This window comes from Myxine glutinosa, chromosome 9, assembly GCF_964187855.1.
Source record: "Myxine glutinosa chromosome 9, kmMyxGlut1.1, whole genome shotgun sequence".
NCBI classification, from domain to species: domain Eukaryota; kingdom Metazoa; phylum Chordata; class Myxini; order Myxiniformes; family Myxinidae; genus Myxine; species Myxine glutinosa.
Genome location: NC_136269.1, coordinates 74,722,738 through 74,743,883, shown reverse-complemented (window position 1 = coordinate 74,743,883; position 21,146 = coordinate 74,722,738). Strand labels below are relative to the sequence as shown.

Below are 21,146 nucleotides of genomic sequence, written 5' to 3'. Positions count from 1 at the left end.
ACTACTATGACTGCTACACTACTACTACTGCTAATACAACACTACTACTACTACTACTACTGCTAATACAACACTACTAATACTAATACTACTACTACGACTATGACAATACTACTACTACTACGACTACAACTACTACTACTATGCCTACTACTACTACTACTGCTAATACAACACTACCACTACTACTACTACTACTACACTACTACTACTACTAATACTGCTAATACAACACTACTACTACTACTACTACTACTACTACTACTACACTACGACTACTACTAATGCTACTAATACAACACTACTACTACTACTACTACACTACGACTACTACTAATACTGCTAATACAACACTACTACTACTACTACTACTACTACTACACTACGACTACTACTAATACTGCTAATACAACACTACTACTACTACTACTACAACTATGACAATACTACTACTACGACTACAACTACTACTACTACTATGACAATACTACTACTACTACGACTACAACTACTACTACTACTACGACTACAACTACTACTACTACGACTACAACTACTACTACTATGACTACTACACTACTACTACTGCTAATACAACACTACTAATACTACTACTACTACTACTACTACTACTACGACTACGACTATGACAATACTACCACTACTACTACTACGACTACAACTACTACTTCTATGCCTACTACTACTACTACTACTACTACTACGACTACTACTACTACTAATACAACACTACTACTACTACGACTATGACAATACTACTACTACTACTACTACGACTATGACAATACTACTACTACGACTATGACAATACTACTACTAATACTACTACGACTATGACAATACTACTACTACTACTACGACTATGACAATACTACTACTACTACGACTATGACAATACTACTACTACGACTATGACAATACTACTACTACTACTACTACTACGACTATGACAATACTACTACTACTACGACTATGACAATACTACTACTACTACGACTATGACAATACTACTACTACTACTACTACGACTATGACAATACTACTACTACTACTACTACTACTACTACTACGACTATGACAATACTACTACTGCTACTACTACTACGACTATGACAATACTACTACTACTACGACTATGACAATACTACTACTACTACTACTACGACTATGACAATACTACTACTACTACTACTACGACTATGACAATACTACTACTACTACTACTACGACTATGACAATACTACTACTACTACTACTACGACTATGACAATACTACCACTACTACTACTACTACAACTATGACAATACTACTACTACTACTACTACGACTATGACAATACTACTACTACTACGACTATGACAATACTACTACTGCTACGACTACAACTACTCCTACTATGACTACTACACTACTACTACTGATACAACACTAATACTACAACTACTACCACTACAACTAGTACTACAGTACTACACTACTACGACTACTTCACTTATTTAATTTCACCAATTAACCTGTTCTTGTGGGATCGGCCGGGATTATTTTTGTCGTGATGGATTTGCATGGATGGAAATCCAATTTTCCAGGTTGAAGATTATGTGTAAAATGATATCAATTGAACATGCTAATGAATACCGAGCTAACAGGATGGCCCAGACCTAGAGGTATGTACACTCGCCGCTAAGATTGTCCAGCCTGAGTTCGAATCCCAACACCAGGTATAAATCCCAGATTCATCAATGTGTGTGTCGTACCTCGGATGGACGCATAAAGATCCTACTATGTCCTTCGTGAAGAGTAGGCGAGCTATCTCTGGCACCCATGAACAAAGTCCTCATGGTGGGCAGCCTTGTGCTGCATTCGAAATAAAAAGATGCTCGTACTATTTTAATTGCCACAGTTCGGTTCACCTTGTGTCGTGGGCCAGGTTAGACGTTCGACTAAAGGTGCTAGGAGTTGGGAATTTGTTCAGAGTGATAGCGAAAACTCAATTCAAGAGTGTACACCATTGTATAATTAATTACTATATCCTGCTCTTTTTCCATTACCTTACATCGCATGATTTTCGGCACTTCATCAAACCTTACTGCCCCTTTTGTTCCGTTATACATCCCGATCCATTTTATGTTCTTGCTCCTCCTTGAGCCTCGACTTTGTATACAAAATACAACCTCATGTTGCTTTCCAAGGCACGAGGATGTCTGCAATTTATAAGTCTATTTTCGTGCCAGATTTTATTCCACAAAGGACCTCAAGTGGTCACCAGATGGATGCAGTTGGCAGCCAAACCTTCTTCTTCACATGCTCTGTTGAGGATTTGAATTTTGTTCCAGATGCTACTTGAGAGAATTTTTCAGTGTGCCTGCAGAAAAGACCAATAGGTATCAGATCTGTGACATTGCGTCCCATGCTCAGAAAGTGCAGCGAGAGAAGTTCATCCGGTTACCTGTGACACAGATGGAGGCAGACAGATACTGAAGGAAATACTAGAGAGTTCATAGAACGCAGTGTTCAACTATATACTTCAATTTAAATGAAATAAAAATTGTAAAAGTCATATAAATAAGTTTATTCTAGGGTTTACCGCCATTTGCCACAGTGTCTATTACATCACCCGATCTTACACGTTACATTAGTTCTTCGTGCATGTTGTTTGTGTCTTTTATAACGTCCTTGAAAACAGTATGCTTCCTGTTTGGAATGATTTTCAATTTTGTTTGACTGCCAGACATCACGTCTGTAGAACGTGTGCCTTGTTTGATTTGGTAAATAGTTTTCCATCCTGCCAGCTTCATCTCATTCCATCTGTTGGCTTGACTTAGTGTGTGCAAATAGATGGCCGGGACGTTTCCCCCCATCAATCACTCATACCATTGGAGAGTGCGTACTCACGGTCCTGCTCAGCCATACATAATAAATAGACGGGTATGCACTAAAGATACGTATCTCAATTGGCATCACTAAACCACCGGAAAGGTAATGCATTTAAAAATGGCAAGGACCCTGCCAGGTCTGGCGGTATCAATCGGCATCCTTATGACATCCCGACTAGCCGCGGACGGCAGCGTGCAGGGCCGGAGGTTGGGAAGAAGCCCAAAAGTCCCCCTCATGGTGAACCCCGAAAACTGCATCCCTAACAACATAGTGTCTTCAGAAAATATTCACACCCCTTGACTTTGTTCACATCTTGTAGTGTTACAGCCTGAAATTAAAATTGATTAAAATGAGATTTTTTTTGTCGCTGATCTACATATAATACCCCATAATGACAAAGTGAAAACATGTTTTTAATTTTTTTTTACAACTTTATTGAAAATTGAGTACAGAAATATCTAATTTACATAAGTATTCAATCCCCTGAGTCAATACTTCATAGAAGCACCTTTGGCAGCGATTACAGCTTCGAGTCTTCTTGGTATATCTGTATCAGCTTTGTACATTTGGATTTGGGGAGTTTCTCCCATTCTTCCTTGTAGATTTCAGCCTGGTGTTGGCTTAGCAGTTAGGGTGCTGGCTTGGGATCCTATGATCCTGGGTTTGAATCCTGGTTGATCACTGAATTAACACCAGGGGGTTGACTCAGCCTGTCATCCTTCTGAGGTTGTCAAATTGAGTTCCAGTTCACTGGTAATTCCCTGTGTGTCGCAAGAGGTGACTAACAGAGTTGGCGGCAGGAAGGGCATCCGGCCGGAAAACATTGCTTCAAAAAGGGGACCACGGTGCCAAAAAAAAGGCCAACCCCCACTCTGTGGGGAAAAATGGCCTCTAAAGGAGGTTCTTCCTTGCAGATTTGCTCAAGCTCTGTCAAGTTGGATGCAGAGTGTTGGTGAACAGAAATCTTCAAGTCTTTCCACATATTCTCAATGGGATTCAAGTCTCGGCTTTGGCTGGGCCACAAAAGGACTTTCACATCTTGTTCTGAGGCCATTCCAATGTTGCTTTGGTCATTGTCCTGGTTGGAACATAAATCTTCACTACATTCTACGGTATTTTGCACTCTAAAGCCAGTTCTCCTCAAGGATTTGCCTGTATTTGGCTCCATTCATTGTTCCCTCTATCCTTACAAGTTTCCAAGTCCCTGCTGCTGAAAAGCATCCCCATAGCATGATGCTGCCACCACCATGCTTCACGATCGGGATGGTGTTCGATTGGTGATGAGCTTGCTCGGTTTCCGCAAGACGTAGCGTTTTGCATTCAGGCCAAAGAGTTCAATTTCCGTCTCGTCAAACCACACCATATTTTGCCTCGTGCTCTCAGTCTTTCACGTGGATTTTTGCAAACTCCAGGCATGGCGTAATGTGCCTTTTTCTCAGGAGTGGCTTCTGTCTGGCCACTCTCACATAAAGCCTAGATTTTTGAAGGTCTGCAGAGACTGTTGTCCTTCAGGCACATTCTCCCACCTGAGCCAAGGAACTCTGTAGTTGTGTCAGAGTGGTCATTGCCAAGATCCTTCTTGCCCAGTTGCTCAGTTTGGTCGGACGGCCAGCTCCAGGAAGTCTGGGTAGTTCCATATTCTTTCCATTTCCTAATGATGGAGCTCACTAGGCTCTTGGGAACTTTCAGCACTCGAGAAATTGTTTTATACCCTTCCCCAGATCTACTGTATGCCTCCTCAAAATTCTAACTCATAGTTCTAAGAAAAGTTCCTTGGACTTCATGGTAGAGCTTCTGCTCTGACATGCACTGTCAACTGTGGGACTTTATGTAGAAAGGTGTGTTTCTTTCTAAATCATGTCCAATCAATTGAATTGTCCACAGGTGGACTCCAATCACGTTGTAGAGACATCTCAAGGATGATCAAAGGAAATTGGATACACCTGAGGTCAAATTGGAATGTCATAGCAAAGGGGTTGAATAGTTATTGACTCAAGACATTCAGCTTTTCATATTTAATAAAATTTGTAAAGATTTCTTAAAGACATTACACTTTGACAACATGGGGTATTATGTGAAGATGTGTGACAAAAAAAATCTCAATTTAATCCATTTCAAATTCAGGCTGTAACACAACAAAATGTGAAAAAGTCAAGGGGTGTGAATATTTTCTGAAGGCACTGTATGTGTAACAATGGGCCAGGTTGGCACACTTTCTTGTATTCGCTTTGTACAATTTCCATGAACAATTTATTCATGCAGTCGTTTAAACTTATTAGGGCATGCCCGTACTATATATATATCTAAAATTATATCCCCCCCCCCCCCCCTCTATTTACATGAAATGGTTTGGTCCATTCGCAAAGCCAAAGCGAACGGCTTGCGAGTACGGTGACAATCCCCCCCCTCTATTTACATGAAATGGTTTGGTCCATTCGCAAAGCCAAAGCGAACGGCTTGCGAGTACGGTGACAACCCCCCCCCCCCCCCCACCCTCTATTTACATGAAATGGTTTGGTCCAAAGCGAACGGCTTGCGGAGTTTGGTAAAGAAATCGCCATAGCTCGGTAACTACTTCTCCGATTAATATGAAACCTTGAAAAGGCACATCCTCGGGTCCCCAGCAATATACCTGGCAAGTTTAAAGTATATCGGACCCGTGGTTGTCGAGAAACAGCGGTCACAGACACACAGACAAACACACACACACACAGAGATTACTGGAATTATAGATAGATTATTATAATTGCGTTTTTTGGATACAAGATTGAGGCTCGTGGAGGAGCAAAATTGGATTGAAAAGGCACAATGAACCCATAATAGACTCATGAACAACATCACTATTCAGGCCTTTCCTCACAATTTGTTATCTACATGTGCAGTTCTTGTTTACAGTGTGAAGTGCTGCAGAATATGGATTGCGAGGTGTAAACAAGTTTCTTGGGCAGCGTTCTTGGCCATGTGGAGCCACTTTACGAGTTGGGATTTTATGACCCATGAAAGAACTCTTATGTGTGACCACATTTGTTGTTGATTGGAACTGCCGGAGGGCGGATTCTGTGCAGGCCGAAGCAGTATCGTGGCAAGAATCGTACACGGAGTGGTTTGCCATTGCTTTCCGAGTGATAGAATAGGAATTTGTCACTTGTTCAGAGTGCCGGCGATAACATCCACCGACTAATGCTAACAGACAGGACACCCAGCTTAATGCCCAACCGAGGGCCAGCACACTGCGATGATGCAACAACATGCCTGCGAAGGACCAGATCCGACAGTTTGTAGTCGGGTCGGGAATCGAACCCAGGCGAGACAGCTCCAACGTAAATGTATATACTACCTCTTTAACATCCTGTCTGACTGTCAGCTCGTACACAGTTTACATGAGACAGGCAGACACATGACTGTCTGGCTGTGTGTTTGGCTGTCTCTCGTTCTCCACTGTTTCAGGACCACACTGTTATCCTGTGTTGCAGAACTTGTTCTTAGATTCCGTTGTCGGGCGAGATTGAAATGAATACATTTATGTGGTGTTGCGGTGGAAACACACGACAGCCGGACAGGTCAGAAGGACATATTTTTGGCATCTGACTTTCCTAATTGTATTTCTTAGCATAGCGTTGAAATAACTGTGGTGTGCCTATATTTTTGAAAATACTTTATTTAGATCAAAAGGTCAAAGGCATCAGAAGGTGAGCAGCAGATTTCATTGGTCGAGATGGTGGAAGGTTGTAACATTTTTAGGGGTGGGGTAGAGATTACTTTAGTACAGTTAGAAATGTATAGCGTACTACCGTAGTATGGTCCGTGTGCAGGTAGTCAGCTAATCTTGATGTAATAAGCAGGGAAATGTAAATGTGCATATAGGAAGGTGATGAAATAACTTTTTTTAAATCTTTGCTCTGTGGTCCATGTGGAAGTGACTCAGATGTTCCAGGAAGAACAATTTGTAATTATCTGACCTGATGCTTAACAATTTATTACTCAAGATCAGCAAAGATAGGATCTATTTTTGTCACCACAAACAATGGAACTAATTACAGACCATTATACCTGCTGGGGGCCTGATGTTGTACATTCCAGAATTCTGGAGCGTGAAAAGACTTTGTCAGCAGTTCCAGGAACATCACATTTATGTCCACAAACCATGATAAAGGGAGACCTCAAACTCAAAATCTGTGCAGAGCTTCCAGAGAGAGCTACCAAGGGATTACTTTGACAAGACAAGACCACAGAAAATACAAGACCGTGAAGAACCACACAGAGCAGTCTCGAGAGAGGGATTGAGTTGAGCGGGCAGAGGATAGAGAAGCTGGGAGAAACGGCCTATGGCCTTGAAATGGACGTTCGAATGCTTGCATGTGTAGGGCCTGACAACCAACAATTCATTACATCACAAAAGTATCCTTGAGAGAAGTTCCACCCATTCTCTATCCTCTGGTCCGCTCGACCTCTGCCTGGACCAGGATTCAGTCTCTGTTTACTGCTAGTCCGGCAGCCAAACCATGTTTTCAGGTCATAACCCGTTTTGGTGTCTTAAGTTGTTTTTTGGTGGGTTTTGCAGTTTTGCTTGCCAAGACCACCAATTTGAAAAATAATTTTACTGGACTTCTGTCAGCATTGGGCAATTTGAGATAATTAGCATAAAACTAAATGGCCACCAAAATACCAAATTTCTTCATGAACAAATATCCAAATAGTCTTTTAAGTATTGTCAGGCTGCTAAATATTGTATATTTCACTGAGGTCTTCACGATGGACAAGATTGAGTTAGCATAATCGATATGTTGTTTTGTATCACGTGGCTAATTGTCAGTGATTTCAAAGGCTGAAGATGGTCTAGTGCAGATCGTGATATATAATTATATATATATATATATATATATTGTGGCGGGCACAAGGGACAATAATTCCGCGCACCAGTGGGTGGCGCGAGCGTCCAGGCGGGGAACTGAAATGCATGCCCTGCCTTTCGACGATCGGCCACGCCCGGGGGCAAGGCGTGGCCTCGGGACATATATGCGGGCTCGAAGGTTGAGCCCGCCCAGTGCTGAAGTGCGACCTCTTAATAAAGACTCTTGTTGTATCCACGCGTTGTGGCCTACCTCTCTGGCAATCGAGTCGTGTGTGCACAGCACCACACTGGTGACCCCGATTGGTTCAGCCGTTGCTGACCCCCGAACGCGCCATAGCTACCAACGCCGTCGCAATCAAACTCCCGGAGTTTTGGGAAGCGCAAGCCGACGTTTGCTTTGTGCAAGCCGAAGCTCAATTCCAACTCCGGGGCATCACGGTGGACGAGACCCGGTGCTACCACGTGGTCGCCGCCCTCGGGCCCGGCATGACCGCCCGCTTCGTGTCCATCCTTCGGTGCCCGCCGGGCGACCACAAGTACGAGGCGCTCAAACGTCTCCTCCTCGCCACGTTCGGGCTCACAGAGGTCGAACGTGCCGACCGCCTCCTGGACCTTCCCGCCCTCGGCGACACACGACCATCGTCCGGATGAATTTCATGCTGTCTCTGCTTGGGGAACAGCGCCCGGATTTCTTATTCCGCACACTTTTCCTCCGCCAGCTACCGATACAGGTGCGCCTCGCGCTGGCCGGTTCCAACATCACGGAACCCCGCGCCCTGGCCGGAGAGGCCGACAAGTTTTTCGCGGCCTGCAACACGCGGTCGGTTTACGGTGCTGCCGTAGTGGATCCCGGTGCAGAGGCTACAGCGCCCCCGGTTTCCCTCGTGGCCGCTGCTGCGCCCTGACCACTACCGCCGCCGCCACCACCACCGCCACCGGCACGGCCGACGCGGTCGCCACCGCCGCAAACCTGGTGCTACTACCATGCCAGGTTCGGCCGCAAGGCTAAAACGTGCCGCCCGCCGTGTTCTTTTGACGGGTCGGGAAACGACCGGGCCGGCGCTCACTTCCGGCCCTGAGCGTCGGCCATTCCGGCAGCCTCCTGTTCATCACGGACACCTTGTCCGGGCGCCATTTTCTTTGCGACACGGGAGCGCAGGTAAGCGTCCTCCCTGCCTCCGCGTCCGACAAGCAAGCTGCGGGCCGGGGCCCCGCTTTGCTTGCCGCCAACGGTACACCCATCCGCACATTCGGGAAGCGTTGGCTCTCACTGCGGTTCGGAGGGCAGCGCTTTCAATGGTCGTTCATCACCGCCAGCGTGCCAATGGCCCTGCTCAGCGCGGACTTCCTTTGTGTGCATGGGCTGTTGGTCGACATTAGGCGCAGATGTCTCGTCCAGGCCGAAACCTTCAGCTCGCTCGCTTGTTCGCTGAGTGGCTCGTTGAGCAGCTCACTGAGCGGCTCACCGAGTGGCTTGCCAAGCGGCTTGCTGAAAGGTTCCGTCCCGGCGAGGTTAGTCTGCACGCTTCCGGCAGCGGACGAGTTTACCCGCCTCCTCGCCAGTTTCCCGGCCCTCACGCGGCCCACCTACTCAGCGGTGGAAGTCAAACACGGGGTGGAGCACCATATCCCCACGGTCGGGCCACCGGTCTACGCCTGGGCACGCCGACTCGACCCCACGAAGCTCGCCGTGGCGAAAGCGGCGTTCGCCACACTGGAACGGCTGGGTATCGTACGGCGCTCCAAAAGCGCTTGGGCCTCTCCTCTGCACATTGTGCCGAAGCACGGCGGAGGATGGCAGCCGTGCGGTGACTACCGCCGGCTCAATGAGGCCACCACCCCCAACCGCTACCCGGTCCCGCATATCCAGGACTTTTCTGCCCGGTTGGCAAACACGACCGTGTTCTCCAAAGTGGACCTCATCCGGGGCTACCACCAGGTCCCCGTACAACCGAACGATGTCCCAAAGACGGCCGTGATCACCCCTTTCGGCCTCTTTGAGTTCCTGCGAATGCCTTTTGGGTTTAAGAATGCGGCCCAGGCGTTCCAACGGCTCATGGACAGCGTCTTGCGCGACTTACCTTTCATCTATGTCTACCTGGATGACATCCTCGTCGCGAGCGCGTCCCAGGAGGAGCACATGCTCCACCTCCGCACGCTTTTTGAACGCCTGGGCCAGCATGGCCTGATCATCAACCCCGCAAAGTGCCGTTTCGGCGTCGCCGCCATCGACTTCTTGGGGCGCATCACCAGGCACGGGGCCGTCCCTTTACCGGCCAAGGTGGAGGCGGTCAGGGATTTCCCACGCCCCCGCACGATCAAGGGGCTCCAGGAGTTCCTGGGCATGGTAAATGTTTACCACCGCTTCGTGCCCCACGTCGCCCAGCTCCTCCGCCCCCTGCACGAGGCCCTCCGGGGCAAGCTGGGCAAAGGTGACATCGGCTGGTCAGAGCCGATGGCCGCAGCATTTGCGGGCGCAAAGCTGGCCCTGGCCAACGCCACCATGCTGGCGCACCCGGCGCCCGATGCACCGATCGCCCTCACCACCGACACGTCGGACTACGCAGTGGGCGCGGTGCACGAGCAGTGGGTGCGTGGTGCTTGGCAGCCGCTGGCGTTTTTTAGCCGGCAGCTTCGTCCGCATGAACGCCGCTACAGCACCTTCGACCGCGAGCTGCTCGGGCTCCACCTGGCGGTCCGACACTTCCGCCATCTGCTCGAGGGCCGCCCGTTCACGGCTTTCGTCGACCACAAGCCCCTTGTGTTCGCGATGGCCAAGGTCGCCGAGCCATGGTCGGCACGGCAGCAGCGTCACCTCTCTACTGTGTCCGAGTACACGACGGACATCCGTCACGTCGCGGGTAAAGACAACCCGGTGGCGGATTGCCTTTCCCGGTCCGTCGCGCACGCGGTCCACCTCGGGATCGACTATGCCCGGATGGTGGAGGACCAGACCGCCGACCCCGGCGTCCAGGCTTTGCGGACCGCCGTCACGGGCCTCCGCGTCACCGAGGTGCCGTTCGACGTCGCGGGCGCGGCCCTCCTGTGCGACGTCTCCCTCGGCCGGCCTCGCCCCATCGTGCCCGCTGGCTGGCAGCGCCCGGTTTTCGACGCCATCCACGGCCTGTCCCACCCGGGCACGAAGGCCTCCCAGAAGCCCGTCGCGGCGAAGTTCGTCTGGCATGGCCTCAGGAAGGACGTCCGCGACTGGGCCAGGACGTGCCTCGCGTGCCAGCGCGCAAAGGTCCACCGCCACACCCAGGCCCCTTTGGCCCCATTTACGGTGCCCGAGCGTCGGTTCGACCACGTCCACGTCGACTTGGTGGGACCTCTGCCCCCCTCGCGGGGGTTCACCCACCTCCTCACCATGGTGGACCGCACCACACGGTGGCCGGAGGCCGTGCCATTGGCGGCGACGTCTGCAGCTGATGTGGCGCAAGCCTACATCGCCACTTGGGTTGCCCGGTTCGGTGCCCCCTCGGACATCTCGTCCGACCGCGGCCCCCAGTTCACCTCGGAGCTCTGGGGCGCGGTGGCACAAGGGCTCGGCGTCAAACTGCACCGCAACACGGCCTACCACCCCCAGGCCAATGGCCTCTGCGAGCGCTTTCATCGCTCGATGAAGGCCGCGCTCCGGGCCAGCCTCCGTGATGGCAGCTGGGCCGACAGGCTCCCCTGGGTCCTGCTGGGCCTCAGGACGGCGCCCAAGGACGACCTGCGCGCGTCCTCGGCGGAGCTGGTCTTCGTGCAACCATTGCGGGTACCGGGCGAATTTATCCCCGACTCCACGGCTCCTTGGTCCGCGGCGCAACAGCGCTCCACCCTGCAGGAGACCGCCCGGAGGTTCGCCCTGGTGCCGATGGCACACCACGGTTGCCCGTCCTCCCACGTCGCCCCGGAGCTTCGCACGGCGGAGTACGTCTTCGTCCGGCACGACGCCCACCGGGCACCGCTACGGCCCCCGTACGACGGGCCCTTCCGCGTGCTGGAGACCGGGGACAAATATTTCACCATCGACATCGGCGGTGTCCCGGATCGTATCTCTGTGGACCGCCTCAAGCCGGCCCACCTCGATCTGGACCGCCCCCCGCAAGCAGCTCTGCCTCCGCATCGAGGCCGCCCCCCGGCGGTCAGACCCCCGGCACCCCCCAGCCCTGCCGTCCCACTACCCCCCAGCTCTGCACGCATCACCAGGGGGCGTTTCGGCCGGGTCATCCGGCTTCCCCGCAAGCTCACCCTTCAGGTGCGCGGGAATTCTGGGGGGGGGCGCGTGTGGCGGGCACAAGGGACAATAATTCCGCGCACCAGTGGGTGGCGCGAGCGTCCAGGTGGGGAACTGAAATGCATGCCCCGCTTTTCGACCGTTCGGCCACGCCCGGGGGCAAGGCGTGGCCTCGGGACATATATGCGGGCTCTAAGCTCGAGCCCGCCCAGTGCTGAAATCCGACCTCTTAATAAAGACTCTTGTTGTATCCACGCGTTGTGGCCAACCTCTCTGGCAATCGAGTCGTGTGTGCACAGCACAATATATAAATATATACATATATAATATGGATGAAGTGTATCATGCGAGGGCCAGTCCAGTAAAGGCAAAATATATAATGACCGTTAAATGCTCGAGCTCCGGCCGTCGCCATCGCGCCCGGATGAAATACTACATATAGATTCTAGTAGATCTGGGGAAATGTGGTAGATTTCCGTGTGTTGTCACTTTTTGTAGTTACCTTTTGTTGCAGCTTTTCTTTTGCGTGTTTCATTCATACTTTCGATTAAAGGATAAAAATGTTTCTGATTGTACAACAAACGATCGTTAGACATTTCGGGTTTAGACTCCCCAGTTGTGTTATTAATATTATTACCAGAGTGTGATCGCACGTCCTTGAGGAGCGTTTGCGGATGGCTGGACACACGGAGGATCCATGGAAGGTGCGTGTACTGGAGGCAAAGCAGCACGTCCGAAGGGCACAGGCGCTCGACGTGGAAGGCAACGACCGGGTATGTTGGGTTTGGACAAGACGGGAACTTGTATTCGCAGAGAGGTCATTTGTGGATGGAAGGAGGTGCTGTTATAGTTGTGCAGGTAGTGGTGAGGTGTTGTAACTTGTATACAGTATAACCGTGTTACTATTAGAGGAAGGACAAAGTTGCCATGGAGGGGTTGGTTCAATGTTCATTCACGGTTGACCGATGACATCAATATGAGTGCGAGGTGGACAAAGTAATTGCTGTGAGGAGATTGGAGTTTTAACATTAGAAAAGTGATTACCAGGATATCTCGTAGAAAGAGGTCAAATAATGAGGGGCATACATGATACATGCCTGTACACAAGATACACGTACACCGCACCATCATACCTTTTGACTTTGTGGGATGGGATGCACACCGCACCATCATACCCTTTGTGGGATGGGATGCACACCGCACCATCATACCCTTTGTGGGATGGGATGCACACCGCACCATCATACCCTTTGTGGGATGGGATGCACACCGCACCATCATACCCTTTGTGGGATGGGATGCACACCGCACCATCATACCCTTTGTGGGATGGGATGCACACCGCACCATCATACCCTTTGTGGGATGGGATGCACACCGCACCATCATACCCTTTGTGGGATGGGATGCACACCGCACCATCATGCCCTTTGACTTTGTGGGATGGGATGCACACCGCACCATCATACCCTTTGTGGGATGGGATGCACACCGCACCATCATACCCTTTGACTTTGTGGGATGGGATGCACACCGCACCATCATACCCTTTGTGGGATGGGATGCACACCGCACCATCATACCCTTTGTGGGATGGGATGCACACCGCACCATCATACCCTTTGTGGGATGGGATGCATGCCGCACCATCATACCCTTTGTGGGATGGGATGCACACCGCACCATCATACCCTTTGTGGGATGGGATGCACACCGCACCATCATACCCCTTGTGGGATGGGATGCACACCGCACCATCATACCCTTTGTGGGATGGGATGCACACCGCACCATCATACCCTTTGTGGGATGGGATGCACACCGCACCATCATACCCTTTGTGGGATGGGATGCACACCGCACCATCATACCCTTTGTGGGATGGGATGCACACCGCACCATCATACCCTTTGTGGGATGGGATGCACGCCGCACCATCATACCCTTTGTGGGATGGGATGCACACCGCACCATCATACCCTTTGTGGGATGGGAAGCACACCGCACCATCATACCCTTTGTGGGATGGGATGCACACCGCACCATCATACCCTTTGTGGTATGGGATGCACACCGCACCATCATACCCTTTGTGGGATGGGATGCACGCCGCACCATCATACCCTTTGTGGGATGGGATGCACGCCACACCATCATACCCTTTGTGGGATGGGATGCACACCGCACCATCATACCCTTTGTGGGATGGGATGCACGCCACACCATCATACCCTTTGTGGGATGGGATGCACGCCACACCATCATACCCTTTGTGGGATGGGAAGCACACCGCACCATCATTCCCTTTGTGGGATGGGATGCACGCACGCCACACCATCATACCCTTTGTGGGATGGGATGCACACACACCGCACCATCATACCCTTTGTGGGATGGGAAGCACACCGCACCATCATACCCGTTGTGGGATGGGATGCACGCCACACCATCATGCCCTTTGTGGGATGGGATGCATGCCACACCATCATTCCCTTTGTGGGATGGAATGCACACCGCACCATCATACCCTTTGTGGGATGGGAAGCACACCGCACCATCATACCCTTTGTGGGATGGGAAGCACACCACACCATCATACCCTTTGTGGGATGGGATGCACACCACACCATCATACCCTTTGTGGGATGGGAAGCACACCGCACCATCATACCCTTTTTGGGATGGGATGCACGCCACACCATCATACCCTTTGTGGGATGGGATGCACACCGCACCATCATACCCTTTGTGGGATGGGATGCACACCGCACCATCATACCCTTTGTGGGATGGGAAGCACACCGCACCATCATACCCTTTGTGGGATGGGATGCACACCACACCATCATACCCGTTGTGGGATGGGATGCACGCCACACCATCATACCCTTTGTGGGATGGGATGCACACCACACCATCATACCCTTTGTGGGATGGGATGCACGCCACACCATCATACCCTTTGTGGGTTGGGATGCACGTCACACCATCATATCCTTTGTGGGATGGGATGCACACCGCACCATCATACCCGTTGTGGGATGGGATGCACGCCGCACCATCATACCCTTTGTGGGATGGGATGCACACCGCATCATCATACCCTTTGTGGGATGGGATGCATGCCACACCATCATACCCTTTGTGGGATGGGATATGCACACCGCACCATCATACCCGTTGTGGGATGGGATGCATGCCGCACCATCATACCCGTTGTGGGATGGGATGCATGCCGCACCATCATACCCTTTGTGGGATGGGATGCACACCGCACCATCATACCCGTTGTGGGATGGGATGCATGCCGCACCATCATACCCTTTGGGGGATGGGATGCAAGCCACACCATCATACCCTTTGTGGGATGGGATGCACACCGCACCATCATACCCTTTGTGGGATGGGATGCACACCGCACCATCATACCCTTTGTGGGATGGGATGCACACCGCACCATCATTCCCGTTGTGGGATGGGATGCATGCCGCACCATCATACTGTTGTGGATATGAGAATTGTGTTTTTTTTATTGTTGTGTAAATTGTTGTAAAAATATCGCCCTCCTTCCTCCAGTTGTGTATAAAGGTCAAAGTGCGTCCCGTAATTAGGTCATAAATAATCACGTTAGCCAATCTTAGATATCCTCCTTGTTGGTAGTTTATTTCCTTATTCTATGTAGGTTAAGGCTCTGTTCCCACTAGTTGACACTCCATTGCACCGAATTCAAAGAGATAGATCCCCTTTCATTTTCATTTAATAAAGCCTCAATTGCCAACTGCATTCGCCGCAGCTATTGGGCGGTTTTCACCGCGACTCCATTAGCCATGAGGTAGGCTTGGAGAAGAAGGGGGAGGAGCCGCCGAATCCAGGGCGTTGGCCGCCCCTCGTCATCAAGGGCGGAGCCAGAGAGCCCGTGCCGACCAATCAGGGCCGAGGCGAGCTCACCGATGGGCGTGTTCTAGAGGCCGGCGGCTTGATCGCCCGCGGGCGTTATAAGAAGCGCGCGCGGAAGCCTTTGACAGAAGCATGGGGAAGCCCTTGACAGAAGTGCAAAGAAAGAGTTGCGAGAAGTGCAAAGAAAGAGTTGCACCAAGGATCGCTGAAAGGAGAGTCAGAGATACGGCAGAAGAACAAGTGCGAAGTGCGAAGTCCCAAGAAAGAGTTGCGCCCCACCAGTAGTTTGGCTCCACCAGCAGTTTGGCTCCACCAGCAGTTTGGCTCCTCCAGCAGTTGTGGCTCCACCAGCAGCTTTGACTCCGCCAGGGTGCATGTATCGCGGCAGCCCGCACGACCGCAGCTAGGGCGTTGACGGCGGCTGCTGGACGTGCCGATCGAGGAAGGGCGGCGGCTGCTGACTCCCGGGCCGACCGTGCTCCGGTTCGAGCGGAGCGTTCCTCTCCTTCCAGTCCTTCCATTCCTGCCTGCAATTTCCCCATTCGTGTGAGTTTGCTCGTAGTCTGTTTTGTGTGTCTTGTCCTGGGGTATTAATTAAGACTGTAGGTAAGCTAGAATTTTCACTGTCTCCTTGATTTCTTCTGTAAATTATTTTATTATCCTTCCTTCTCCTTGGTTTCTTTTGGTTGTAAATAGCAAATAAATTATATTCGTATTTCCTACTTCTGTCTTCCTCTTCTTCACATCCGTGTCCTTCCTTTGTCTTTTCCCCATTGTATATCTGTGGCACGATTTGGCCCACGTTTAAGGAATCGGGTCTTTGTCATTGTTAATAGTTCGGGCCGCGGTCGCCATCCGCTCGGCAAATCAACACCTTATCCGCGGTCCGTAACAATTGGTGCCTGGGAGTGAGATTCGGACCTGAAGCGCGAATAGCGCGCTCAAAATTACGGGTGGCCCAAAATTTAGTTTTATTTAAAATCTTAAATTTGGAAATCGTGCCATGGCTGGTCAAGGTGATCGGATGCCGGTGGGGGAACTAGAAGAGGGGTTAGGGGTAACCCAGGACCAGAGGGAGGAAATGGAGGAGAGCAATGGTGAGGTGGTTGAGGAGGTGTCAGGTGCACAAAATGGCGCCCTCGCGCACGTGGGTGTAGCAGCACCAAATTGCGCCGCGCACATAGCCGCGGCGGCTGAGCCCACTGTACCGGCGGGCTTCGACATGCAAGCCCTCATGGCGCAGATTAATGCAGCCATACTAATGGGGAATATGGGGCTATAAGCCAAAATTGGGCGATTGAAAAACCAATTGGGGGACCTAACTGCCCAAGCCAAAGAAATAACTGAGGAAATGGCGAGGGACAGAGTCGCATATGAAGTAAGGGAAGTGGGAAGTGGAAAGGGACAGAGACCGCAGGTTGAGCGAAAGGGTCCCAGGGGTGCACGAGGAGGTAAAGCGGGTCGAGGAGCACTGGTTGAGCGAAGTGGAGGAAAGCGAGGGTAAGATGACGGGTGTAGAAATTGCGAACCGGGGTTTGGAAAAGCCGGCGACCGCTGAGGTAGGAGAGAAAATTTTATTAAAGCCAACGGTCGTCGATGTGAATAAAGAAAAAGCAGTAGTGGGAATAATCGAAATTGGAAAAACGACGGAGGTAGCCCGGGAATTGGAGGAAGGAATGGATAATGCTCAAAGTCCCTGCTCACATCACGATGCTGTGCTTAACCCAAATGGAAGTTTGCAGGTGCGCGTGGAGAAAAGGATCCCCCAGGTGAGTCGTGCTGTGTATTGTGCGGGGAGATTTTGTGGAAGGATGTTTGGCGACAACAGGATTGTCGTGCGATTGGGATCGATATGGCACCCGGGCGTTGGTGAAGGGTCCCGTGTGAGTAAAAATGGCACGCGTGTGAGGAAAAGGTGTGCGTCGGTGAGTGGGTGTGTTATAAAGTGTGGGAGTGAAACCGAGTGTGAGCGGGAATGCACGATGGAGTGTACGTGCGAGGGTGAGAGTGACCCGGAGAGTGAGCTGGTGGTGGCGCGAGTGCGAGAGGGCACATCGGAGCGCGAGTGTGAAACCGAGTGCGAGCGAGAATGCACGTCGGGGTGTACGGAGAGTGAGTTGGTGGTGGCGCGAGTGCGAGAGAGCACATCGGAGCGCGAGTGTGAAACCGAGTGCGAGCGAGAATGCACGTCGGGGTGTACGGAGAATGAGTTGGTGGTGGCGCGAGTGCGAGAGAGCACATCGGAGCGCGAGTGTGAAACCGAGTGCGAGCGAGAATGCACGTCGGGGTGTACGGAGTGTGACACAAGGAGTGAAAGCGATACGGAGTGTACGTGCGAGGGTGAGTGTGACACGGAGAGTAAAGTGGTGGTGGAATGTGTGCGAGGCAGCACACCTGAGTTGGTTGTGGCGCGAGTGCGAGGGTGCACATCGGAGCGCGGTAGTGGGTGGATGCAAGAGTGCACGCCCATGGTGAGTGGTACGGAGTACGTACCGAGGGAGAGTGCGCAAGACGGTGTGCGAGGTGTGTTAAGGGAGTGTGCGAACGGCGAGTGTGCACGAGAGGTGTGGTGTGTAACAGGGAGTGCGTTGGTGGAATGGACGGAGTGTGGGGGATGCACTGGAGGCGTTGGAACGCCGGGTTTTGTGAGTGTCAAAAGGGTCGCGTGTGCGTGTGGGTATGCGAGTGAAGCATCGACGTTGACCGGGTTAGCAGCTAGGGCGACGGATAGAGGGCGCTCGGTGCGCGGAGCGCTTTGTTGGATGCGAAGCCTCGCGCGGATCGATGCTGCGTCGCCCCGCTTCGGAGCATCGCGCACGATTCGAGCCTGGCCCCGCCCCGCACGGTCGAGTCCGGGCCTTGTCGGGCGAGGCGACCGATCCGGTTCAAGGGCGAGTAGGAGGAAGCGGAACGGTGCCCCCTGGTGGCGGGGACGGGGTTCCGACCGGGCGAGCCTCAGCCATTGGGCCCGGGACCGCAAGGTACCGAGCCGCGATGATGCGTGGAACCTCGGCCCGAGCATGCCTCCTCCCCAGAGTCGTGAATGCCGGACGGATCCAACTGCAGGCGACCAAACCACCCGAATTCATTGCTCGGCTTTACGAAGCCGAGTTTAATGATGTCATGACGCACCGAGGCTAGGATATAGTGGACTGTGATGATGGTGATAGTGTTTTTGATCCGAAATGTAGAAAAGTGAATAGAATTGGCAGTAATTGTAAAATTTTTGATTGGTTGCAATTGGATGAGCCAAATTGATAGTAGAAGATGCCCGATGTGGTGGGATGGCAACTTTGCCATCTCTCACAGCGGGGGCAAAGGAGCAATAGCTTATGGGGTTTGGCAGTGAAAACTAGCCCGGGAGGGTTAGGATATAGTGTGTAGGGATCTAGAGATTGACAATAGGTAACGCTAAGGTTAGGTAGTGACAATGATACCGGTAGTGGGGACGCAGGTAGATTAGTTGGATGATAATGACGAGGGAGCGCAATAGTTTAAAGGGGCGACTGGGAAGCGCAAGTTCCAGAGGGGAGTAGTTAGATGAGATGATGCCTTGTGTGTGAGGATCGAAAGTGTATTGAGCAGGGTATGAGTAAATGATTGTGATTGTGAGTTGTATTGAGATTGCACAAGTGTGCAACTGAACAGGTGTATGGAGCAGTGTATGAGGGAGTGATGGTGATGTGTGTTGTGTTGACCCAAATGGTCCAAGGAGGGTGCAGGTGGCACCAGGTGTGATTGCACAGGTGTGCAACAACAGGTGAATGGAGAGCAGGTGTATGGAATAAATGGTCTGGAGTATATGGAGTATTGGAATGGATGGTCGTGGAGTGAGTATGGTGGAAACTGTGGAGTGGAGTGGATGGTGCGAAGGTGTGGATGGGGGAAAGGAGGATGGACCCCATCACGAATACCCGGGGAGGGTAGTGTAAGAGTTAGGTAGCGGGTACAGGTAAATTGTGGTTGGATATTGGCATCTGTGGTGCGTGGGGGAAGAATGATGGTTGAATGGGTGCATTAGTGTTGTGGAAATGGCTGGGCGTGTAGCCTGTTAGTGTGTGTAGTTGGTTGACACTCCGCCACTGTTAGGATGTCGGCCAGGTGAGGCCGCAGGTGGGCTCTGGGAGCCGGTAGAGTTGTTGTGGATGGGGCCCGAGGATCCGTAAGACGGACCCGGGTAGCCCAGTGCCAGAGGGCACCGAGGGGTGACAGAGCCAGGAGGGGCCTTCCCCAGTTAGATAGGTTAGGGTGAGGAGCTAGGTAAGCTCGGGTGGCAACTACAGTGGTGGAGGTGTGCAGGTGGGTAGACCTGCTGGGAGAGCTACACGACCCAGCCCGGAAATTGTGCAAGGGCACAGGGAGTTGCATCGGGGGAGTGAGACCCCAAATTGAGGAAGCACCACAGTTTGGTCAATGGGAATTTAGTTCTTAAAACCGCATAGAGTGTAAGTTGGCCAATGGTTTGGCAGGGAAAGACCCCGGGTAGTGTAAAGTGTGTTAAAGTCATTTGGGAAGTAGTTAGGTTTGAGATCTCCTTGCACCATCTACATCCACTCACCTGAGGTGACGAAACTCCACACCATGCCATGGTTTGTTGGTTTTTATTATTTTGACGCAAATGTTGGGAATGTGAGACGCATCATGACGTGGGTGTGACATTGTGCTTTGTGTTCCATCTCTTCCTCCTTATGAGGATTGAGGATGAATTGGTGATGGCAAATTTTGGTTAGTGGGAGTGAAGACGAATTTGGTATAGGGGAAATATGGGGAAGACGAGACAGTAGCGACAGATTTGTAAATGTGTAGATTGTTGTAAATATGGGGTAAGGGCAAGGGTAGAGGAGGTGACAGGGGGGGTGACGTACGGTAGGGACGAGCTTTTCTCCGCTCCGTCTCCATACGCACCTCGCCTTGCATTGCCTTTATTGATGTGTACCCTTGTGACCTTACCCCTCGCTCATCTGTCTTTCCACCCCCCCCCCCCCCCTTGTCTCCCACACGAGGACCGTGCGCCACTGGGCGCCGAGGGGAGCGTGCGAGAGTCCGCCATTGTGCGCCTGAAACTCTCGCAACCACAGCTGTCTGCATCGATGCACCACCTTATGGACCACATGTCTGTGGCTGAACACCACTTATGGACCCCATGGGTTGGGGCATGGCCCCTCTGCTGGAACCGGCCATGAAGGCCCGAGATCTTGCTGGCGGACCTTGGTCACAGGGCACCTATGCCCCACAGGTGAACCACACTAGTCGGCCCTGTGGGCCATAAATATATAAAA

The 21,146-nt window shown here is 51.5% G+C and overlaps 1 protein-coding gene across 3 annotated transcripts in view; it reads left to right on the top strand.

Moving 5' to 3' along the window:
• The first annotated feature begins 6,150 nt into the window (after positions 1–6,150).
• The window catches only part of VPS9D1 (VPS9 domain containing 1), a 69,734-nt gene continuing 54,738 nt past the window's right edge, over positions 6,151–21,146 (top strand). The window contains exons 1-3 of one of the 3 annotated variants that reach the window (XM_068128966.2): positions 6,151–6,216; positions 6,370–6,456; positions 12,611–12,743. In XM_068128966.2, coding sequence (XP_067985067.2) covers positions 12,645–12,743 — 99 coding nt within the window. In that variant the 5' untranslated portion in view covers positions 6,151–6,216; positions 6,370–6,456; positions 12,611–12,644. Of the gene's footprint in view, positions 6,217–6,369; positions 6,457–12,610; positions 12,744–17,194; positions 21,104–21,146 lie in introns of those variants that run through there. The other 2 variants (XM_068128968.2, XM_068128965.2) reach the window with 2 other exon arrangements.